This window comes from Sarcophilus harrisii, chromosome 5, assembly GCF_902635505.1.
Source record: "Sarcophilus harrisii chromosome 5, mSarHar1.11, whole genome shotgun sequence".
NCBI classification, from domain to species: domain Eukaryota; kingdom Metazoa; phylum Chordata; class Mammalia; order Dasyuromorphia; family Dasyuridae; genus Sarcophilus; species Sarcophilus harrisii.
This window is the reverse complement of record NC_045430.1, coordinates 257,263,804-257,289,222: the sequence shown is the minus strand read 5'-3', so window position 1 is coordinate 257,289,222 and position 25,419 is coordinate 257,263,804. Positions and strand designations below refer to the sequence as shown.

Genomic DNA, 25,419 nt, shown 5'->3' with positions numbered 1-25,419 from the left:
TTCCTCAGGTCTATACATTAGAATCCTAAACAGAAGCACAGAATCAACACTTAGTCTGTGGGCAGGCAGGAGCTTCAAAAACTGCTTTCCAGGGACTGAATTAAAAGTAGCAGCTGTCGGCCTAGGCTCTCTCTGAAACAGTATATGAGGTTAACCAGAGGTATTTATTAAGCAGCCATTGCATATAAGCTCCCGAGTTAGAAAAAGGGCCTGGCCTCTGCCCCAATCTATTCATGACATCCAAATGTTTCATCACAAGAAAAAATAAGAATAAATGTTGGAGAGGATGTGGGAAAACTGGGACATTAATACGTTGCTGGTGGAATTGTGAACTGAACCAACCCATTGCAAGAAGCAATTTAGATCTATGCCCAAAGGGCTACCAAAGGGCATGCCATTTGATGCAGCAGTGTCTCTACTGAGTCTGTATCTCAAAGAGATCATAAAATGACCCACATGTGCAAAAATGTTTGTGGCCCTTTTTGTAGTGACAAGGAACTGTAAAAAGTGGATGCTCATCAGCTGGGGAATGGCTGATTAAGTTATAGTGTATGAATGTTATGGAATATTATTGTTGTATAAGAACCAATCAACAGCAGGCAGCTAGGTGGTGCAGTGGATGAAGTACCCAGCCCTGAAGTCAGGAGGATCTGAGTTCAAATTTGATCTCAGACACTTAACACTTCCTGGCTGTGTGACCCTGGGCAAGTCACTTAACCCCAATTGCCTCAGCAAAAAGAAAAAGAAATGATCAGCGGGATGATTTCAGAGAAGCCTGGAGAGACTTATATGAACTGATGCTAAGTGAAATGAGCAGAACCAGGAAATTATACAGGGCAACAATCAATTCTGATGGGTGTGGCTCTCTTTAATAAAGGGGGTGATTCAAGGCAATTTCAAAAGATTGTGATAGAAAGACCACTCAAATCTAGAGAGAGAACTATGGAGACTGAATGTGGATCAAAGCATAGTGTTTTCACCTTTTTGTTGTTGCTCTTTGGTTTTTTCTTATTTTTTTATCTGATTTTTCTTGCACAGTATTATAAATATGGACATGTTTAGAAGAATTGCATGTTTAACTCTGATTGTTTGCTGTCTAAGGGAGAAGGAAGTGGGAAGAGAGGGAGAAAAATTTGGAACAAGATTTTTGCAAAGGTGAATTTTGAAAACTATCTTCACATGTATTTTGAAAAATAAAAAGCTATTATAAATTTTTAAAAAATAGTAACAGAAAAAATAAATTAACCCCCCCCAAAAAAAAAATTATGTTTCATCATCAGAAGATTGTTCACAAGAAGATGAAAATTTCTGGCTACAACATTATGCTGCTTATAGAATCAATTTGTCAGTTAGCATTTATGGAGGACCTATTACATGTCAGACACTGTACCAGGTGATGAGACCAGATGAAAAGACTAAAAAGAACCAGTTGGCCCCACCTGGAGCCTTCACTAAGACTTTAGGAACAACTACAGCCCATTTACAGACGTGCACTAGGAGACTTTCCTCAGAGTCCAGAAACCCAACCACAATGCCTTAGAACAACAGTCTACAGCACAAAGGGGTCTGAAATCCTTATTGGCGGAGGGAATGTCTGCATGAAAACCGAGACCCTGAATGAATAGTGAAGGAAAAGCCTCTTGTGTGGTCAGCACTAGCAAGATGACATCTTAGGATTCACTACTTCTCCCAAACCTGGGAGGGAGAGCAAGACGGAGAGAGTGTGAAAGCACAAGGAAGCCCAGCTCAAATCCTGACAAGGGACCCGAGGATGAGGGGGCAAGCGGAATCTGAGACTGTTTTGTCCACAACACAAGGTTGCCTGGTCACCCAGGGAAGGAGGTCGCTTCTAAAAGCAGGAGAAACAGCTGGGTCATTTCTGGAAGGTCTGCATGCCCTCCCTCCTTCCTTCTTCACTTCTTTCCAGGCACCCTGCCTTTACAGACTCTTCAGGAGAAAAGGAGAGATAAGGGTTAGCAGTTTTTCAGCTTGCCTTTGGAGCTGCACTAATGGAAGGGTCCCCGATGGAGATGCACTAAGGAAACAAATTCCAAGCTGAGGAGTTCCTCTTTTTTTCCCAGAGACAGCAGGAGGTGAATGCAAGTTCTGGAGAGAAACAATGTCAAGGGCAGACTTGTGCTTTAGGATGGTTCCATGGCAGCTAAGAAGATGGATTGGGGCAGGGAGACACCAGAAGCCAGTAATCCATTAGTCTCCGGCTGAGAAGCGATAAGGGGCTGAAGTAGAGGGGCGGCTTGAGTCTTTTGTGCTACTGATAAACACAACTAGCCCAGTCCCAAGGAAGCCCGCCCGGCCCCACCCTCTTTCAGCAGCAATTGCCCAGGACAGAGTTTAAGGGAACTTGACAGAATTTCTTCCCACTATGGATTTTCAAGTTTCTGCCTAATCTACCCATCTTCCTCTCATTACCCTCATGGGGGAAGAGCCAAGCAGGGATAGAAGATTTTGTTAAATTCTAAAGCTGTATTGATAATAAGAGTCACACTAGAGGGAAAGGAGGGAGGCCCTCTAGGTAATTTAAGAGGGCTCTTCCACCCCCATAACCACCACTAGTGGATTTGGCATAATCAGTGTTTCCTCCATCCTTCTCTCTCCCCTGCCCCCACTCTCATCACTCAGAAGAACACTGAGGAACAACAGATCTTGATTTGGGAACCACTAAAATCATCCAGTGTGCGATTTCTGATGGGGAAGGTCAATAACATGAGGAGGACCAAAGAGAAGGGATCCGGGGGGATGTCAGAGAACACATGCTCCACATCCCCCAGTCACACCACCCTCTCCCATATTTAAGGGATCATTAAGTAAAGACTTTTCATCCAACTTTATGTTTATACAAACTCCCATTTTCACCAAGGTTTAAACCAACCAGTAATAAACTTCTACCCTAGCAGAGAGCAGAATAAATGCAATCAAAACAAAAATGACAAAAAGCTACCAGCAGCCATCCCTCACCTACCTCACTGTTCCCGGCGCCTCTCTGTGCTGATAAAAAGAGCATACACTGTACCGTGCTGACTTTTTCATGAATTCACAAAGCCACACGGGCCTGCCCACCTAACGCATTCATGGAATGTGTTCAAACCAGTCACAGATGAAATAACGTGTTGTTGAGAGCTCAATGAGGCAACCCCCCAAAAAAATCCAAAATACTGATTCAGTGGGCTTCTCCCCACAGCTCACCCCAGGTAAAGACCCCAGCTGTGAAATAGGAGGAGGAGGAAGAGCAAGGCCAGAGTTCTGACCAGGCCAAGTTCAGCATTTCCTGGCTCCCTCCCCACTAGATAGCCAGGAACTTTGCCTTTTCCCTCAGCTCCAGGCCTGTCAGCCACTCCAATTTAGGATCCTGAGGGTATCAAAATTCCTCCTATGCATAAGAAACTCGGCCTTCAATATTGGACCTGCTCCCCTCCTGTTTCTGTAAAGACACCCATCATCCTTCCAGTCCCTCAGGTGGGCAACATCAGTGACATCTCAAGACCTTTCCCCCACCCCCATAGTCTACCTCTCAATGCCCCTTTCTCAACCCAGTCACCCCTCTAAGTTCAGGTCCTCATCACCCTAGGCCATAATCTAATTGAACTCTTGGCTGCCAGTGGCTCCCCACTCAGATCCATCCTCTACCTAACCCCCAGACTCAGCTTTCTAAGCACACCAGGATGCAGATAATTCTCTGGTCCAGAAGCCTCCCCTATGTCTTATCTCAAACTCCTCAGCTTGGTATGTATGGCCCTTTAGGATCTGGCTTCCCATAAACCCCACCTCCCACCTGCAGGATTATTTCTCAGTTTTCCTTTGAGTTCTGTCTATAATTCAATCAAAACAGTAGATGAGCTGCTGTTTCCTGAAGAGAGAATTCTATCTACTCCCTCTGGGCAACTGTATCCTGGGTTGGACCTGGAAAAGCACTCCTTCCCATCTACCTTAGAATCCAAAGCTTTAGCTCAGGTCCTGCCTCTCATAGGAGGTTTTTTTGAGTTTCCTTGGAGTTCACGTCTCCTCCAATTATCCCATCTATATTTAGCTGTGGATATTGTTACCTAGTATATACTTATCTCTTGGTATTCAGTACCCATTCTCCACCCTCATCCCTCATAGAACATAAGCACCTGGAAGGAGGAGACTATCTGCTGTTCCTCCGTATCTACAGGGTCTAGCATACCCATTTTTCAGTAAATTCAGTCCAGTATGGCTCTTTGTGACCCCATTTGGAGTTTTCCTGCAAAGATACTGGAGTGATTTGCCATTTCCTTCTCCATCTCATTTTATAGTTGAGGAAATGGAAGCACACAGAAATAAAGCGACTTGTCCAGGGTCACACAACTAGCAAGTCTGAGGCCAGATTTGAACTCAGTAAGATGAGGCTTCTTGACTCCAGGCCTGGCACTTCATCCACTGTGCCACCTAACTATCCCTTGCACACATACAGTAAGTACACAATAAATGCAGATTAGATTATATAGTTACAGATTATAGCACCGGGATAACTGGAGTCTTCTGAGTTCTGACTTTTTTTTTTTTTTTTTACTTTATTTCATATTATTGCAAAATGTTTTTATTTTTTTAAAACTATGAATCATCCTCTAAAGCCCAGCTTCTTAAAATGTGGTTCATGATTCCATATGGGGTCTCACAACTGTGAAACTGTGATTTTTTTTTAATCAATTTGATTTGTATCCCTTTTTATATACCTAGAGTCATGGAAAAACTTCTCAACTGAAAAGGTCTCAAATGTAAAGAATTGAAGAAGCCCCAAAAGAAAGGATATTTTTGTGCATGTAATACTTCCCCCTCTGCTAAGTAGAACATTTTCAAGACTTTTAGAGATGATGAGCTGACTCTCATGGAAGAGGCAAGATGGTGCATGTTCCTGTATTTGCCCTCCTGAGTAAGCTACCTTAAATAATTCACATTAGGACTACCATCTTTGCTCATGAAAAACAAAGGTATCCCCTAGAAAGACATTTTCTCCATTGCTCCTTAATCAGCCCAAATTGCAGCAGTCTCAAGAACCTCTCCGAAGACTAAGGGGCAGGCAATAGCAGCAGCTCTCCCAAAGCACCTTTCTTGAGATCCCAAGCTATTTTGGGGATGAGCTTCCAAGCCAATTAAGTGCCTGGGGCAGAAAGGGTAAATCTGCAGATTATGGAGCTTCCCAGTGGGCAAAGGAAGAGGCTACAAGTCACTCTCAATCAGGCTCATTGAGAGATAAAGGTAGAGAGGGAGCCAAAGTTACAGGCCCAGGGAATCGGTTAGTCTTTTTATATAATGGGAGGATGCAGGTAAGGTCAACAGCAAAGAGCAAGTGGGGAAGACCAGAAAGAGTCCAAGATCTGGAGGCAGAAAAGCCAGACCAAGTCTGGAAGCTGCCAGCCACTTCAGATAAATGTGCTCTTGGCAAATTACTAAATCCTCCCAAGCTGCAATTTCCCCATCTGCAAAAATAATGCTAATAACACTTGGTGGTAAGGATCAAATGAGATCATGTATAAAAAATGTTTTTGCAACAGCTAAAGTGCCATGTTAATATTATTATATCATGTTACCATTATATGATGTTCAATTAATATGACAATAAGAATAAAGTTGCTTAAATGGGCTGAACAAAGGGGTTATAAGCTCAATGGCAGAAATAAAAAGCATACAGACCTCATCAGCAGGGTTGGTGATGAGTAAGATGGGTGTGAAGATGTTTTGGATGACACCCAGATGGAAGGGAACCAAAGTGTCATACAGAAATAGACAGGTCCGCCCTCAGAGCTCTCATAACCAAAGCAGCAGCCAAGGGTGACTGACTTCTGCAGACTGAGTGGGAAAGGGCTACCTCATCTCCTGGCACAAGAGGTGACCAGAGGCACACCAGCATTTCTCCTGGGCTGCTGGAGTGGTCATCTGCTTTGCTGCTGGATCTGGACCTGTTCTAGAGCAGGGCTTCTACTTAAAGAAGAGAGGAAGCTGGTGGATCAGTTTAGAGTGGGAGACATGGTCACAAAAGTAGCAACAAAATACCTTTTCTTTTTCTTTTTTTAGCTGAGGCAATGGGGGTTAAATGGTTTGCCCAGAGTCACAGAGCCAGGAAGTATCAAGTGTCTGAGGTCAAATTTGAACTCAGGTCCTCCTGACTTCAACGCCAGGGCTCTGTCCACTGCACCACCGAGCTGCTCCCAAAACACTGTTTCTTAAATGCACAGACAGGACACAAATAAATCTTTGTTACTACCTTTTAAAATTTCTATTTGTATTTGCACTCACGCATATTTTAAAATCATATATTAGCAAAGTTCAGTTTCTCATGAGCCTCATCTCTATTCTTTGCTTCTCATTTCCTGTCTGTTTATGGCTCTGAAGTTGACAACACCCATTGTCTAGAATTCTAAAATGATGTATTCAATGGTTGCGTTTTCTTTTTAGAAGTGGACTCCCCACAAAAGCATACCACTCAAGGATGAAGTAGGAAATCTGCTTCTCCCGTCGGTTCACTCAATAGGAGGGGCGCGTAACTGCTGCCTTTAGGACTGCATTGATTGCCAAGAGGCATTAGCCTATTTCTGCTTCTGGAAGGCAGAACCAGGCGTCATTAATGGGCAGATCTGAGGGAAAAAAACTTCATGTCTTCCCAGAAAATCCACAAGTGGCTCAGGGGGCACTGGAAGGGGCAGGACCATCTCCTCCCTGACTGGGGGCCTTCAAACAGAGGCTGCAGGATGAGCTTTCATCATGGACACCTCGACACGCTCGTGGTGATTCTTTTTTTCAGGGATGGCCCCCAGATCCCTTCCAACTCCAACACAGCCAGGATTCCACGAAGCTCCATTGAATTAAATACAACTGCAAACAGCCCATGTTTTACGAGGCAGTGATTTGGAATCAGAAGACCTGGGTACAAATCCCAGCTAAGCCAGCAGTGTTACTATGGCACTTAACCTCTCCCCGGCCTCAATTCCAGGGCAATAAAATGCGGACAATGGAATTAAAATGTTCTATGGTTCCTTCCATCTCTAAGTCAATGATCGACAGTTTGGGAACTTTCCTAGGTACAGTGTTCTTTTCATTGCCTGAAAATTGCTAGTCATGGAACAAGGCAGCTTCAATCCAGAGACTTAAAGACTTATCAATATTAATAAGGATTACTATCCTTGTGGATGTTGATAAGGATATTAATATTCTAACAAGGATATTAAATTCATTACTTCAATGGTTCCATGATCTTACTGATGTGGGTATTCTCTCCACAGGGACAGACTGTATAACCTATCTAAATGTTTTCATGCTGTGAGGCCCATAAATCCATGAAATGCCCTGGAAACTTTACTCTAGGGGATTTCCCATTTACTGAGCAGCATTGAAAACCTCAGGTACTTAGGGACCAAATGACATCATCAGAAATCTGTGATGGACTGCTTGTGTACAGCTCGCTTTGGATTGTTTAAAACTTGGCCAACGAATGTTTGTGGCAGCCCTTTTTGTAGTGGCTAGAAACTGGAAACTGAATGGATGTCCATCAGTTGGAGAATGGCTGAATAAATTGTGGTATATGAAAATTATGGAATATTACTGTTCTGTAAGAAATGACCAACAGGATGATTTCAGAAAGGCCTGGAGAGACTTACACGAACTGATGCTGAGTGAAATGAGCAGGACCAGGAGATCATTATATACTTCAACAACAATACTAGATGATGACCAGTTCTGATGGATCAGGCCATCCTCAGCAACGAGATCAACCAAATCATTTCTAATGGAGCAGTAATGAACTGAGCTAGCTATGCCCAGAAAAATAACTCTGGGAGATGACTAAAAACCATTACATTAAATTCCCAATCCCTATATTTATGCACACATGCATTTTTGATTTCCTTCACAAGCTAATTGTACAATAATTCAGAGTCTGATTCTTTTTGTACAGCAAAATAATGTTTTGGTCATGTATACTTATTGTGTATCTAAGTTATATTTTAATATATTTAACATCTACTGGTCATCCTGCCATCTAGGGGAGGGGGTGGGGGGGGGTAAGAGGTGAAAAATTGGAACAAGAGGTTTGGCAATTGTTAATGCTGTAAAGTTACCCATGTATAAATCCTGTAAATAAAAGGCTATTAAAAAAAAAAAAAAAAGAAAAAAAAAATAAATAAAACTTGGCCAAGCCAACTTCTTTCATTAGGGCAACCTCTGAAGGGGGTAGGAAAGAGACAAGAGTAAACAGGCACCTTTCTTTAAAACTGCTTTCCCATGCACCTCTCTTATTGTTCTCTCTCTTCAGGGAAGAGAAAGGAACCTCCTATACTTTTCAGTTGGTTCACTGGTGACAATCCATCAAAAATCACTTAAGCAGTAATTACAATGGACCAAGGGCTATGGATGCAAAGGTAAAAACAGTCCTTACCCTCAAGGAGCTTTTAATTGAATAGGTCAGATAATATGTCAGTAAGTAGGTAGACATAAGACATATGGATGTGGATGGAGAGTAAACTTAAAGGGAAAGACACCCATTAACTCCTAGCAGACAAATACTGTTGTTGATCTATTTCCATATTGAGTACTCTATAGAGCTAGACAGCTTATTTTTGTCTTTTCCTTCCAAAAGCTTTCCACTCCTTCTGGTAAATGGAAATGTACATCCATGTTATAATAAAATTCAATGTGAAAATAGGCCATGCTTTAAAAAAAAAGAAAGAAAGAAAGAAAGAAAAGCCTTCTTGATCCCAGTAATTTCCCAATATATCTTCCTTCCCTAGAACTCAGAAAAAAAAAAAAGCTAATTGTCTGACAAAGCAACCCTTCTGCTAGTGAATAGATCTCTGCATCCCTGGCCCCTCCACATCTCTACCAATTATTCTCAGCAATGAGGTTGGTCACTGGAAACAATCTGATTGAAGCTACTCTTAGTAAGAGTCCCAGTGCTGCTTTCTTCACTCCATACTGATTTGCTTTTAAGGAAACACTTCTGAGGCAATTTTGCTCGAGTATGTCTATTCCATGCAATGGGAGGGACACACATGGTTTTGGTCAAATTTTACTATCTTTCAAAACTTTTCTTCCCCTTCTCTCAGTTTCTAAAGACAAGTGAGCCTTCCTAATGGGGCTCCAATTCATCTTGCTCGTTTTGCTCTTTGTGAAAACTATACCTCCTACATCGGGGAAGCAATCAATCAGGGCCCATGGCTCCTTTTGCTTTCAGCCTGAAATGGAGGAGCAGAGTTCTTGGGGGAAGGCCCGTTCCTTTTACTCAGATAATTCAGTTCACTAAGTGTTACTCGCCCAGAAAAAATAAACTTCTGACTCTGAATGAGTTGCCTAATTATAGCTTCTGTCAGGCTTAATCCAGGACAATTTGACCATCCCAAAGTAGCCCCTAATCTTCAAAGTGAAAGTCTAAATGGCTTCAGTCATCTGGGGATCAGAAAGGCTTGGGACTGGGCCAGATCATTAAGGCTTATGTTTAAGCAGAGTTCCTGGGCCCACTGATCTGACCCCATCCATGCCTCTTGGCTGGAACTAAGGCAAGCCTTGCCTCCTGAAATACTTCACGGCAATTCAACAGTGAACCGGAAGCAGTGAAAAAGCAAGAGAAGATGGTGGCTTGGAAGCTGAAATCCAAGACAGAGTTCCTGGTATCTTCTGGCATTTCAATTCACTTTTTCTTGACACACAAAGAAATCTCAGGTTATAAGCATCTGGTTCCAAAACAGCTACTCAAGAGAATTAATGCAGTGAAAGAAAGAGGGAGAAAAGGCTGACAAACTGGTTGGTTTGTCAGCATCACTAATAACCTGTTGATTGACTGAAATGTTCTATTTTTCAGCTCACTGTTCTGGCATCATGTGGACACATTGATGAGCAGAAAGCAAAAAAAAAAAAAAAAAAAGTGTTGTATTTTGTAAACTGTATTTTTTGAGACATCCCCTTAGAAAACCAAGCTCATCTGGCTGTTTACCAATTTTCATGTCTATCTCTGCTGACAATTGCCAAACATAAGTGGCTTAAAATGGAGGCCTAAGGACCAAGTCCCCAAGGACTTTCCTTTCAAAATGTCTTTCATACTCATCCCTCACTTTCCATTCACTGTCTACTGCCAACCTTGTGACCTCATGCCTGAATTATTGCAACAAGGCCCCAACTCTGGATTCCAATTGCTCCCTAATCAGTAGTTCCAGATCTAGCTACCTAAAACTTGTCCTTCACAGTAACAATTTGCATTTGTGTACACTTTCCAAAGCACAAATTGCAAAGCAATTTATCTCATTTTATTTCTATTACATCTTTTAAATCAGCAAGGAAAGGTATTTTTATTCTTGATTTACAAAAAAGGAAACTGCTAAATGGATGGGGGTAGGGAAGGAGGGGTGTTGCACTAAATGAGGGGAAACTAACCTTCTGACATAAATGGTCCTTAAAGTTCTTCTCAGAATAATTTTTTTCTTTTTAAGAGACTTTTTCAAAATGTTTTTTGTTTTTAGCTTCAAATCTCCCTCTCCCTATTCCCTGATCCACCCAATGAAAAGGCAATTTCTTTTTAAAAAACCTATTACAAATATGTAGTCACGCAAAACAAATTTAGCATTAGCCACATTTCCCAAAAAAAGGCAAGAAAGTTTTTCTGAAAAAAAAAAAAAAGTCTATTACTTTTTATAACTAACAATATTCCATCATTCATATACCAATTATTTCTTTAGTTGTTCCATGACTGAAGGGCATCCCCTCAATTTGATACCACCAAAAAAGTGGCTAAATAGTTTTGAACATCCTTTTCCTTTTTCTTTTATCTCTTTGGGGTATAGCCCTAGTAGTGATAATGCTGGCTCATAGGGCATGCTCAGTGTGCTCGATTCCAGCACATAGTTCCAAATTGCTTTCCACAGTAGTTGGACTATTTCACAACTCCACCAACAGGGCATCAGTGACATCCCATATCTCCTCCAGCATTTGCTACTTGGATGGGTATCAAAGTAGCACCTCCGTTATTTTAATTTACATTTCTCTATTAGTAATTTTCATATGACTATCAATAGCTTTGACTTCTTCCTCTGAAAATTACCTGTTCACATTCTTTGGCCGGTTATGAATTATAGAATCCCTCTTGGAATAATAGTATGAAATACATATAAAGAGTATTATATTACAAAGCAAACCAGTTACCAAAAAATTTTAAAACCAAGTTTACAGACCTCAGGAACAAGATGGTCTCTAAAGTGCTTTCTATGACTGGTGATTCTAAGTAAAGATAACTGATGATATCCCACAATCAACTGAGGAGATTGGGGACCTTCCAGACAAGTGCCCCCTTCCATGCAACCCAAGTTAAAGGATTAAGCCATTGACAGTTTTTCAGTGTTGGAGAGGGAGAAATGACTAAAAAGAATCATTTCTCTATAAGCAGTTCCTGATGGAAGCAAGGATTCTAGATATTAAGCTGGAAAGACTTTAGGGGTCACTGACTCCAAAATCCTCATTTTGCAAATAAATAAATGTAAACCTAGAGAACTTTCCCACTATCATATAGTAACTAAGGCAGGATAGGAACCCTAGGCTGCTAAATCCATTGCTCTGCAGACTATAGTCCCTCACTTTTCTCCTGAGTCACTACCTTAGGAACAACTTTCCTCAAGTACTCAGTCATTACTCTCTTTACCTCCAGACAGAACATTGATATTGACTTTTTCTGTATATTATAACCCCACTGTGTGGACAGAGTCCATTCCACTCAGGCAGTGGGCCAGCCAATGATTATTTGCCATCTTCACAGAGGATATCCAGGGTAAAGTTGGGAGCTTCCCTGGGGATGAAGTCTTCTAAATGCTTCCATTTATTATTTACATGTCATGAATGGAACAAGATGAGAACAAGTCCTTTTAGCCCCCTGCATGTTTATTCAATGTCTGCTGTGTGCCAGACACTGTGGTGAGCACTGAAAATACAAAGAGAAAGAAGGTCCCTGCCCCTAGTAACTCAGTCTAGTAGTTCAGATGTATGTGAGTCTTCATGGCCCCAAAAGGGGTTTTCTTGGCAAAGATAATGGAGTAGTTTGCCATTTCCTTCTCTAGTAGACTAAAGTAAATAGAGATTAACTTGCTAAAGGTCACACAGCTAAATGGGTGCACCTGAGGCCAAATTTGAACTCGGGTCTTCCTGCCTTGAGATTTAGTGTTCTAAGCAGTGAACCACTTAGCTGCCTGCTAAAAGCTATGCACCAAAAAAAATATGTATAGGATAAAGTGGAGATAATCCACTAAGGAAAGGCACTAGTATTAAGAAGGATCAGGAAAAGCTTTGTGTAGAAGGTGGGATTTTAGACTTGAAGGAAGCCAGGGGAGCGGGGAGAGAATTCCAAGCATGGGAGACAACTGGTCTGAAGATGAACTGATTTATGTGAAGAACAGCAAAAGGCACCAGTATCGCTGGATCTAAGAGAAAAGTGTCAGAAGCCTGGAAAAAACTTGAAAGTGGCCAGGTTAGGAAGGGATCAAAAAGCCAAAAAAGTTTCAAAATTTATTCTGGAGGTGACGGGGAGCCACTGAACTTTACTGAATAAGTAAAGAACATAGTTAGACGTGTACCTCAGGAAGATCAATTGACAACTGGTGAACTATTGGGGGGAAGGGAAGGGGATGTGAAAGAAACACTGGAAGCATGACACCAACTGTTGGTGGCAATAGTCCAGGTGTGAGGCAATGAGAGCCTGTACCTGGCTGGTGATAATGTTGTATGAAGGTAAGATTGACAGCATTTGGCAACAGATTGGTTATTGCCCTAGGACTGGGAGGGATGGGGATACCCCAGATAGTAATAGGGCAGATAGCAAGAGTAAGTACTCAGTAAATGTTCACAGGACTGAGTACCTGAGGAGATCACGACCTCAAAGGTTGCCCGATAAAGTGGGCAATTTCTGCTTGGCTCTATCTATCGCAAGCCTAGACTTTCCTGGTACCCTGCCATCCCACTTCAACACCAGCTTATTACAACTGAAGCAAATTATAGCCATCTTCATTACTAGTCACCCTGGGATGCTACTTTTTTTTTTCTTACACTTATAGAATCAATTACATCTCCTAGAGCCAAGTTAAATGTCAAGCATGCTGTGAGCAATCAATAATTGTTGATTGATTATTATATAGAACAGACTAGAACTCCACCTGTCATACTCAGGTCACTAAAGATATACCTATAAGCTTGTCCTCAGATTACATTTTCTTGCAACTACAAGGTATTATATGCCATGATTACTGTGGTTATTAGTCACATTTTCACTTGAGGTGGAGAAATATTTATTTACACCTGTTGGGTACAGGGAACTGGAAGAGATATATGAGTAACAGGAGAGGGAGGGTTTCTCCCACTTTCTCTTCCATTGTGTAAAGCAAATAACAACTAATCAAGATGCAAGGGACCTTACCAACCACAAGAAATGCCTTCTCAATTTAGGTCAGGCCCAGGAAATGCCCATGTAAGACCAGTGGAATCATTTGCTAAGGTAATGATGAGAGAAAAACTAGGTAAAGCAACCTCCCATTGCTTGAGTTTTACAAGTTGATAATTTTGTATGGCTTGCAATTATTTGCAATATTATAAATATCCAAATAACCCTTGGCAGAAAAAAGGTTCCCCCCATCCCTGATTTAGATGCCGTTTGATGTCCTGTATGAGAGTTGCCAACACCTTTTTTGAACACTTTGTTTTATGTCTTAATTGATATTAATAATCATAAGGGCATTCAAAGCTATCTCTACTCTTTACTTTCAAAGCATGTTGTACAATTTTGATAAATATACAGGAGATTCTTTGCTGGATGAATCTTTAAAAATCACAGGACATTTATAGTAATTTATAAACATTTATAGTAATAAATTCCCTTTATAAAATTAGTGTGTGTGTGTGTGTGTGTGTGTGTGTGTGTTAAGATATTCAACAGTGCATTTTTCTCCAAGGATCTCAAAAGCATGAGTTTTAACTCTCATTTTTCCTCAGAACATAATTATGACAATTTCAGACCAATTGATACATAAGCAATCAATTCAAATATATGCAAAATCAAGAGCTATTCCTCAACAGGAGTGGGCAAAAACATGAGAAGTTTTCAAAAGAAGAATCACAAAGTAACTGCAATCATTTGAAAGATTCCTCTAAATCGCCAATGAGAGAAATGATACTTAAAATAAGTTTTAAGTTTTACCTCATATCTCGTAAAAGTTAGCAAACAGGGAAATAGACCAAAACAGTCAGTGTTGGACAACCTGATAGGAAAACAAGGAAACAAATACATTGTTGATGGAATTATGCCTGTAGGTTCATCCAACCATTCTGGGAAATCATTTGAAATGAAAGAAAAGTCACTGAATTATCCATAGGCTTTGACAAATAGATTCTACTACTGGGTCTATACTCCACAGAAATAAAAAACAGAAAGGCCCTATATGTATAACAAAACATTCATAGCAGCAAATTTTGGGGGTAGCAAAAAACTGGAAACAAAACAGGTATACAGGAAGTAGGGATGAATAATCTGTGGTAGATCAATTAATGGAATATTATTGCATTATAAAAATGAACAAGAAGAATTCAGAGAAACATGGAAAGCCTTGTATTAAAGGATCCGCAGTAAAGAAAACCAACAGGAAAATTAATACTTGCACAACAAAGGCAAAACCAATAAGGCAGAGCAGGGAGTAAATGTAACGAGTGGCCAATGAGTGATGAAGACCATGTACTTCCCTCCTTTCAGGAGACTGGTGGGGGAAAGGGAAAGAATGTTGCATATAATACATCTAGGTGTAACTACTTTGTTATTCATTTTATGAAACACTAGAAGGACCTGAATTTAGGAATATCACCATTAATTTAGGTGCACCATGCAGTCAACTGAGGAATTTACAGGAGGAACTGATGACACAGTGGCAGAATGATGGCCCTGGAGCTAGGAAGACCAGAAATTGATGGATTGAATGAAACTGAGTGTTTCTTATGGCAAATGGTCAGCTATTTATAATTATTGGAATGCTTCCTTCCCAATCCACCAGCAAGGGCACCGTGTGCAATTGTACTGAATCTCCAAGATCTGGTTCCTAAACAAGAGCCCTTCTACAACAGATGGGGGAAACACTTGAAAACCTTCAGAATCAGCCTTTCTCAAGGCAGCAAGATATAGTGGAGAACGCATTTGGAGTCAAAGGGCCTAGGTTCAAGACCCAGCTCAACTTGTGCAATTTTGGACAAGTCACTTTTCTCCTCTGAGTCTCACATTACTCATCTTTCAAATGAGAAGGTAGGCCTGATGCTCATTTACCTGAGAGATGAGGCAAATCACTTCTCTGAGCCTCAGTTTTCCTCATTTGTAAAATGAGAGGATCTTACAAGATAAATCTCTGAAGTTTCTTCCAGTTCTCAATCTAGGATCTCAAAGCATCACCAGAAACTTGAGCACTTAGGTACTAGAGGCTTATCAAGCTTCCAGAGACTTGTAAGATTCACCATATTCTCTTTCTTAAATACCAGTAATTTCATTGTAAGTTTATAACTTATTAAGATTATTACTTATACTTCTATATAATAACAATGATGAAAATGATAATATTTTTACACAACGCTTTAAGGTTTGCAAAGCGATCTAGAATCTCAAAACCCAATGAGGCAGGTGTTTGGTAGCTGGCCACTCTTTCTTCATGATTCCAGGATATATGGAAGTGTCCTTGTGACTGACATTGTAGACAAGGTAATAATATCAAGGTAAGAAGGTACCTGGAACAATTCTTAATGCTAAAGAATCAATATGTTCTTTAACCTTATGATATCTTCATTGCCTTGCCCAAGGGAGAACATATAGTCCTCTCTCAGAAGAGATAGGAACTCTTTGGAAACATAAGACCTTAACTCCAAGCCAGTTTTCTGTGATGAGGCAGCCACAGGCCTCTGGGGAGGTTCCTTAATTTCTGGACCTCAATTTTCTCAACTGTGAAATGGGATTTATAATTATCTTCCTTATCAATTTCACAAGATCAAAGGAGATGACATATGTGATGGCACTTTGAAAAAAGTCAAAAACCATTAAGGTGATATTGGAGAATAGAATGATTGAGCCCAAGTTACCCCAAAGCAATAAAATGCTGTTTGGTCTGAGAAGGTTAAGCTACAAATAGGCAGAGTCCATTGAAATTAAGTCAAAACAACAATGTCTTGTTTAAAGAATAAGGAAGATGTCAAGGGTCTAGGGAGACTTCTATCCACCCATGAAAGAAAGATCTGGGTTCAACTGTTGCCTCTAGTTGTATGACCATGATCAAGTCATCTAATCTCTAGGTCCTCAGAAAATTCTTTACAAACCAGAGGAAAGAAATAGTGGAGTGAAGATAGTCATGGATATAAAGCAAGAAAATCTGAAATTGAATTATAGCTCTGCAATTTGCCATAAAAGCTTTCTTATTCTGTTTCAAATCTTCATCTATAAAAAGGAATTTGGATAGGATGAGCCCAAAAATCTTTTTCCAACTCTAAATTTCTAATTTTTTGATCCACAGATCCCAATGGAGATGATTTCCACACCTAGAGTTCTCTATACTAAAGAACCAGTTAAAAAAGAGTAACATAACTATTCCTTCTTCCAAAGTGGGTTGGACCATCTGGGATCTTTATTAGCTCCACATCTACTAACAGTCTTGTGAAAAATTACAGAGTAGATTTTATCCAAGTGGACTGCTCAAATATTCATTATCTTCCTAACATGTATAGATCATACTGTTGAAGCCATCCAGTTGGTATTAAAATGAACCCTCTTGACTCCCCCACCCCTTGCCAAAAAAAGGTGACTTTTGTGCATCTCCTCTCCTTTTGGAGGTTGGGAGCTCACAATGAAGGCAAGGTCAATCCGCCTGAGCCTGCAAACATCTCCCTGCTCACATATGGCTTCATGTTGCGCTCTTCGTGAGTTGGGAGCATTGGATCCAGATCTTCCTTGAAAGTTTGTGGGAAAATAAATTTGGGCAGCTTTCCTAAATGCTTTTTTGTTGTCCTTGCCAAAGGAAACATTTTCATGCAACAATTTTTGTTGTGTGATAAGTACTGTTTTGCTATCTAGAAATGACTCGACTTCAGAGAATTATGCCATGATTTATAAGTCTGAAGGTTGGAGATTTTTTTTTTTTAAAGGATTTGAAAATTGGCTCTACAACAGTAGTATATACTAAGAAACTTCTCTAAGTTTACACACACACATGAGATTACTAGGTACACTGAATTCCAATTAAAAAGTCGACAATCAATTTATCCAATGTATGTGTGCGTATACCTTAGAAAAAGACTTCCAAGAGGAAAATTCTATAGAGCTATTTAGGTTTTCAATAACATTAAAAACATTTCTCCCCACTATGAATTCTCTAAACATATTTATGGCACTACAAGCCATTCAGCATAATTTCTCTCAAAATGAAGACAGTCCTCAGTATTGTATGCTAAGTCTAAAAATAACTTTGCTCTCATAAGGAACAAATTACAAACCTAAATGTCTACTCAAGGCTCTACATGAGTTATATGGCTTAACCTTGGCTTCCATCCATTTACCCTTGACCCGTATCCACACAGATTTATGAGCTTTTAAAGTCAGAAGAGTCTTTTGTTATTTTAACCATGACATATGTACCTTCTGTCCAACCTCGTCTTAATATTTTTTCTCTAGTGTCTGTGTATGGATATAGTGTTTCCTGTTTCACTCCTTGAAGTGCCCCATGAGCTGAAATTATGTCTGTCTGCCTCTCAGTTCAATACTTAGCACATGACCTAGGCAAAATGGTATTCAATAAATATGACACCCATCATAATTATCATTGTTCTTATCACCACAGAAGGCAAAGATTTAAAAGCCTGATGTGAACATGAAAATGGATGCAGCAACAAGGGCTGTTTTTGGAGGCTGGATCGAAGATCTGTCTCTCATCCATACATAATGGCTCTTCATGGGCCAAGCCCTTACTCACAAACTGTAGTACCAATGCCCTAATACCCATCTGCAGGGTCTCCCTTTCCTCACCAGGAATTCTCTATAATGTTTCAATATGTCCAAGCAAAACACAAAGAAAAAAAAAGTTCCCTACCAATGAAAACAGACTTCTACTAATACCAAGGAATAGTTGGCCATCATATTAGTTTTAATGGAAGCCCCTGCTACATAGACTTGTACCACTGAAATGAGAAATGTACCACTGAAATGAAATATGTTTGGAAGCAAAAATAGGTAAGGGAGGGTTTTATTTGGAACTGGGGGTTTGTTTCCATTTTGGTCAAAATCTGTGATTTCATGGGTGCCAAAGAATTTTTGAGTCAAGATATTCCCTCCACTGATCTGAAGGAGAGACAGCACTTGTCAATAAATATTTAGCAAGCACCTAATGTGCTGCCCACTAGGGATAGAACCCAAAAAATGAAAGGCAGCTCCTGACTTCAGAAAGTTTACACTGCACTTAGGGAAGGTAGAGCACAAAAGGAAGCTGGAGTGAGGGAAGGGGGAAGGCAAAAAAGAAAAGAGATAAAAAAAAAATAAAAATAAATTAAAAATTAAAAAATAAATAAAAAAAGAAAAGAGATATCAGGTAAAGAGGCAGTGATAGAGACAATTAGGTAAGGGTCAGTCAAGAGTCAGACAGCCAGATGAGAAAAGAGATGAGCTATCTCCTTAAAGAGAGAGATTTTTGAATGCATGGCCCCACCTTTCAGCAGAGAGGCAGAGGGCAGGGATAAGGCAAAATCCCAGGGCTGATTAAATTGTATAGGATGATGAGATTATCCCAATTATAAACTTCCTGGGACAAGGTGAGAAGTCAATCAGAAGTCCCAAAGTCCTGAAGGGGGGAGGGGGGGAGGGAAAGGGACAATCCACTTAGAGGCTAGAAAATCTGGGAAAGCTTCCTGTAGTCAGTGGCCTTTGAGAATTTTGAAGGAAAACAGGTTTCTAGAGTAAAAGTAAAGCAGCCATTGTCCCACCACCATAAACACAAAGTGAGGATAGAGGCAGGATCTATGCAAAGTAAGTGTTTAATTAATTCACCTTGATATATTCCTAATTCCAGGACTCATCCCCAGCCCTGGAGCTATTATCATAATCCTAGGCTGCCTCATATAGACCCTAAAAATCATGCCAAATTATGCATAATAGATTTAATGTGGAAATTTAGAGCCTTTAAAAGAATATATTTCTTTTGCTTCAAATAAAGATTTCATTATCATTTTGTGTTACTCTTACTAATTGTGTGATCATAGGCCAAACTCACAACTTAAAATAGACTAAGATTTAACAGTATACCCTATGTTTGGGGCACTGCTGGAAATGTTATGAATTTTGTGACCGGTGATGATATTTCCAGGGGGTTACAAGTATATTTCTAGCCCTTTCACAGTACTTATCAAGACTTGGACTAATTATACTTTTCCTAGTTTTTTTTTATTTTTTGGGGGGGAGGGAGGATAATGATAATGGAGAAGGATTATAAAGTAAGGAGATTAATTCACAAATTTTGTTCTATTCAGACTTCCGAGACATAGTATCTTTGCATAAAATTTGATCTAGAATATTTGAAGATGCAAGGACACAATATAACCATAAAGTCAACTCATCCTGAGGAGAGATATACAAAGTACCCATCTTTGGGTATCAAGATGGAAGAACTATAGTCAGATTGTGGTAAATGCAGTCATATTCAGGTGTGAAAAGTCCCATGCTCTGTCCACTGGAATTCCTAAATGATTTGTTGTTATTAAAAAAGGGAAGGGCGAGGGAGGTAGAGGTGGAATCGCTATATATTCAGAAATGACTTCTAAAAACAAAAAAATCAAACTTAAAAATGTGTTTTACCTGGTTTAGTATCAAAAAAAATTTTTTTTAATTCCCAACTACTTCTCTCTAAAGTATCAGTTCTCAAGTTTCCTCTATTTTGGTCCACTATCACTGACCCAGATCTCTCCCAACCTCAGTTTGGGGTAGAGAGGTGACTGATCGACAAAGCTGGAGAACTAGAATAAAGGTCTTAGCAATGTCTTTGCCAAGACGCAATCCAAAAGAATTCTACTCTGTGCCCTGCAAAACAAGTTAGTTTGTTTTCTCCAGAAGGGGTGTGGTAGGCTAAACCACCTGTGAGGGGAGGAAAAAGCAGGCCACAGGCCAATATCGGATGCCCAGTTTGTTCTTCCCTTGAGCAGAAAGAGGAAAATAAAAATCTCTTTCATGAGTCTTTGATTGGTCTCTTCCTCTTGCTCCTCCAATTCCCTATGCTCTCTTTCTTTTCTTTCCAGATTGCCTAAAGGGCTGGGATTTTAATGGGTTCCAAGCTGTCCCTTCTGTCTTTTGTAAGCAGGGGCACTTGGAAGAGAGTTGGAATCCTTTTTAAAATGAACAATTTAATGACCCTTTTCTAAATGCTAAACAAATTAAGGCCATTTGTGAGAATGCTTAAATTATAAGAGTGAGAGAGGCCTTCATAAAGACTTCTAATTCATTTGTGCATCTCCCTTGCAGTCTAACCTGATTTGTATCCCTATGGCAGTATTTGAGAGTAGACTTTCAGAAAACAGGGTGTGTGTGTGTGTGTGTGTGTGTGTGTGGTGTGTGTGGTTTGTTTTTTATTTTGTTTTGGTTTTTGGTGAGTTGTTGATGTTGTTAAGCCTTTTATTGCTAGCACCTAAACAGTTTTTTTTTTTTTTAAACCAAGCAAGTGGGTGCTGGCTAAATGCTTAAATTAGGAACCAAGCTTCAATTGGATTAAGATTCAATGCTTCACTTAAGATCGCATCTAAAACTCTCTTAAGCACAATCTTAATTGAATGATTCATTTGTACAGCTCTCATTCATTCCATTGTTTTAGATCCATCCTAACTGCCCACTACACCAGTTTCTTTCCCTCTCAACTAAAGTTTACTAAAGTTCTACAAGATGGGGAAGGAGCCCTTTTGCTCTGGGAGCTCCCTAATCAAAGGGATCTTGCAACCACAGATCCCTTCTCTGCTCTCAAGTTCAAAGATTCACAGGTTTCAAGTGGAGCAGCAGCCTTAGAATTCATCTAGGCCAATTGAATTATTTTCCCTATTCGTGAATATTGGCCAGAGAGATTCCCCGTCTATCTTGTGATGCTACACATAGTAGACACTTAAAAAATGCTTGTTGATGAATAACAAGTGGAAAGTCAGCATTGGAACTAGGGTTCAAAATCTAGCACATGTGGAATTTAACATTTAAGACAAACTGACTTCGAGCATAAGGGGACTTCGAGTATGATCAAAGACTTCAGAGACTGAAAATAAGAAACTGGAAAAGAGAAGACAAAGAGTGATGAGCAGTGTTTGGCAGGAGGGTAAATTTGGGAGAAAAGGTCGATCCAGCGTAGTTGAACTCGACATGGGATGGCTTTAAACCCCGGGATGGAGTTTTAAATGGAGCTAGTTATCCACTCTTGGCCACATCCCTCAGGCGATGGAGGAAAAGGCACAGCGAGGCTGAAATTACCGCGCTCCAGTAAATACTTAACATATACCTTCGGTTATCATTAAGGTTAACAATTTTGGAGGAATCTGGTCTTACCACCCAGCCCGGGCCATTCTGGGAAACTGGGTTCCCAAAGTACCAGAGCATGGGAGTGATAAACCAGAACACCTTGCTGTTTGGGTTCCTCCCACCCCCCCACCCCCGAATCCAGTCACAGGCCGAAACAGCTACAAGCCCGAGTCCTGCTTCCCTCAGCTGTCACCCTGTCAAAAACAAAGACTACAGCTCCAAGGGCCATTGGCCTCCAGGAGTTCAGTGGCTGCAATCCCGGGTATTAGAATTCAAACCCTCCACCCGGGTCACATCTGGATGGGGGGGAAGGGAGAGGGAAGATGGAAAAGGATGCGGGACCATAGACAGGGCCTCGAGAAAGAGGGCAAACCGAGGCAGAGGGAAGAGTGATTCTTCAGAAGCTCACCAGGAGCCAGCCAATGCCAGGCTTGTCAACCTGCCCAACTGTTTATAACCCAAGCCAGGGTAGTGCAGAAATGAGATGTGCGGGTATCTCGGTAGCCAGTCCCCGCACCTGGAAACTAGGCGGCCGGCAGTAGCCATCCTCGGGGCTCCCTCCGGGATCCCGCCCCTTCCCCCGCCTCAGCGCCCAGCTGCAGATCGCCCCTCAGAGCTGGCAGCACCTTCCCCGACGGAGAAACGGGGCAGAGCGCACGCCCCGAATCCTCCCTCCATTCTCCAAGACACCCCGAAATCATCACTCGGCACCACACCATTTCCAAAGCCAGTCCTCCGGGGACAGTGCGCGGGCGCACACCGCCCCCGTCCTTTCCCAGCCCCCCACCACCACCACCACCACCACCAGCAAGACGCTTTCGGTCCAGTCAAATAGGTCCCGGAGAAGCAACTTCTCTGCCGCCCCCTCTGAAGTCAGCACCGCACGCCCCCGCCCCCCCTCCGCGGCTTTCTCCACCGCACCCACGCTTTCCACGCGCGCACACACACACAAACACACGCAGTGCAAGGATCCCAGCCACCCAAGGGCTGTACTTCCGCGGTGCAGCACCGCGGAGCCGGAGAGGGGAGGCGGGAGGCCCTCGGGGCGGCGCGGGCGCCCCGTCCAGCCTCCGCTCCCGCGCGCGGGGGGGCGGGGGGAGGGAGGGAGACCCGGAGGGACGGGGCAGGGCTGCTCCCCGGGGCTGCCTGCGGGGAGGTGCGGCGGCGTTACCTTGCAGGAGGAGTAGACGCCGAGTTTCTCCAGTTTCTTGGCCCGGGGTGCGGAGCGGAGTTGCGCCTTCTTCACCGCGATCCGGGCCGTAGAAGCGCCGCTGCCGACCCCCGGGCTCTCGGCGGCGGCCGGCCCGGAGGAGGCGGCGGGGCCGGGGCCGGCCGGCCGGGACGGGGGCAGGGGCGGCCGCAGCAGGAGCAGCAGCGGCGGCGGCCGCGGAAGCCGCGGCCCGGGCCGGTCCGCCCCCAGCGGCCGGGGATCCCTGCGGGGGCGGCGGCGGCGGAGGAGGAGGCAGAGGCACGGGCGGCGGCGGCGGCTGCGGGGGAGGGGGCGGCGGCTGCTGCTGCTGCTGCCCCCCGGCCCCGCCGCCGCCGCCCCCGGCCGGCCCGGCCCCGCCGGCCTCGGACATGCCACCGCCGCGGAGCTCGGGAGGAGGAGGAGGAGGTGGAGGCTGGTGGTGGCCGCCACCGCCAGGGTCTCCCTGGGCGCCTCTGGGCTCCGGGAGGGCGAGAGGGACCCTCCCCCCTCGGGGCCTGGCCTCCCTCTCCGCTCCCTTCCCCCTCGGTGTTCCCCTCCCCCTCTCTCCTCCCTCCTCCTCCCCCGCGCCCTGCGCTGAGCTGCGCGGCTTGGCTGCGCTCCGCTCCTCTCGCCTTTGGCTCCGAGCCTCGGCTGCCCGCTGCCGCCGCTGCTGCTGCTGCTGCGGCGGCGGCGGCTGCGGCTAGGACCGGGCTGGCGGCGCCTGCGGCCGCTGCCCCGGAGCGAGCACTAGCGGCCCGGCGGCTGCCGCTCCCGCCTTCCCCCGGGGTCTCCTCCCCGGGGCCCTACTGGGCTCGGTGCCAGCGCCCCGCAGCAGCAGCCGCCTCCGCCGCGGGAGCGGCCGCGGCGGCCGGGGACATGTTCAGCTCCGGGGCCCCCGGAGCGTGCGTGCGTTCGGCCTCGCTCCTCTTCCGCTCCCCGCGGGGATGACCCGGGTCTCCCTCGGTCCCCGAGCGCCCGCGATGGGGGCGGGGCGGGGCGGGGTGGCGCTGTCCGACCGAGGGCGAGGCGCGGCGGATGGGGGACGGAGCGGGGAGAGAGCCCGGAGCTGGGATCCCCAGGCACCTGCTGGAGACCGCCGAGTCCAACTGCCCGCCGGCCAGCCCCACCCCTCCGGGGGGCGAGCTGGGTGCCCGGCGGGGGGGCGGGGGGGGACGGGACCCCACGCACTGCGGGTCCCCGGAGGGCGGGGCGCGGAGGCGCGTCTGCTCCCGGAGGGGGCCTCGGCGCTTGGCCCACCGGCTCCAGTTAATTACACACGCCAGCTCCGCGGCTCCCCGCACCCTCCTCCCCCAGCACCCCCACAGCGGGAAAGGAGACCGCTCTCCGCAGCTTTTTCTGAGCCCTAGAGGGAGCGGAAACAAATATTACGAACGCCACCGAGCTGGGCAGATCTTCCTCTTTGTTGTTAGCCAAAATAAAGACGGAGTTGTTTTCTTTTTCGAGAGGCAACTTTTCCGCCCAAAGCGTCTACGCTGGAAGCTCAGAAAAGTTCTTCCTTCCACTATTTCTAAACTGTGCTAACGAGAGAAAAAGCAGACGGGGCTTTTACACTTTGCAAGGAAAAAAAACTGTCCTTTTGGGTTTTGTCACTGCCTTTGAAACTCCATTACTAGACTGTTGGAAGTAGGGCTTTACAACACATAGTACAGGGTGCAGAGCTCAAAGAGTGTGGAGCATGGAGAGATTAAAAAAAAAAAAAGGCTATCCAAGCATCTCACTCAGAAAGGACCTTAGTGATCATGCAGTCTAAACTCCGTTAACAGAAGAAACTGCAGCCCAGAGAGGGAAACCCGCTTGCCCAAAGATACACAGCAAAGTGAGAGGTAGAGCCAACACTAAACCCTAGTGTGTCCGTTTTTATCCAGTGACCTTTTCACTAAATCATTGCGGTCTGATCTTCAAGGGCTTGCTCATACTAATTTTGGATGGGGAAAGTTTTTAAAAACGAGTTTTAATTGCCTTTTTGTTAATTAGATGGAACTGGGACATTTTATGGACTTCTTGAGGTGAGGGTTTTTTTTTTTTTTTCCCTGAGTTGCTTTTCACTTTTACTTTTAAAACTATTCATTATTTTCTCTGGATCTTTTACAAGTGCATTGTGTAGAATAGGGAATTTATATGAATATTTTTACCATATTCTTTGCATTCCCTAAGAATAATAGCTAGCATTAAAATAGCGATTTAAGGTTTGTGATGTACTTTGCAAATATTTCCATCTTATCTTTTCAGCAACCCTGGGTGGTTAGGTATTATGATCCTCAGTTTATAGATAAGGAGGACACTGGTGGGGTTGTGTCTCTTGAAAGTTCACCAACTCATCTCTGCTTACTTTTTTTTCCATACATGTTTTTTTTGGGGGGGGGGGGGAATAGAAGGAGAGGTTATTTTTTTAGAATTTAAAATACATGCAAAATCAATATCATTGTAAATCTGAAGAGATTGTTTTTAATAGAAAAGGAAATACTTTCCACCCGGTTTTAAAACAGTGAGTATAAACTTGCTGTCAATTGGACAATATAATTGAAGTTGTCAGGAGAGGTTCAAGGTTCCATTTCCGGCTTGATGTACAGGGCTCCGCTTTTCTGTGTTAACTGATTTACTGAAGGCTATTTGCATATTATTGTCATTCTCTTCACCTGCTAGAAGAAATTCATAAACCAGAGAC

General features: G+C 43.3%; 1 protein-coding gene across 1 annotated transcript in view; it reads right to left on the bottom strand.

Annotated features, from left to right (window-relative positions):
- Positions 1-23,273, bottom strand: part of KAT2B (lysine acetyltransferase 2B) — a 105,413-nt gene extending 82,140 nt beyond the window's left edge. The window contains 2 exon segments of the mRNA XM_031940338.1: positions 22,716-22,883; positions 22,885-23,273. Of these exon segments, the coding sequence (XP_031796198.1) occupies positions 22,716-22,883; positions 22,885-23,124 (408 nt within the window). The 5' untranslated portion in view covers positions 23,125-23,273.
- Positions 23,274-25,419: the final 2,146 nt, after the last annotated feature.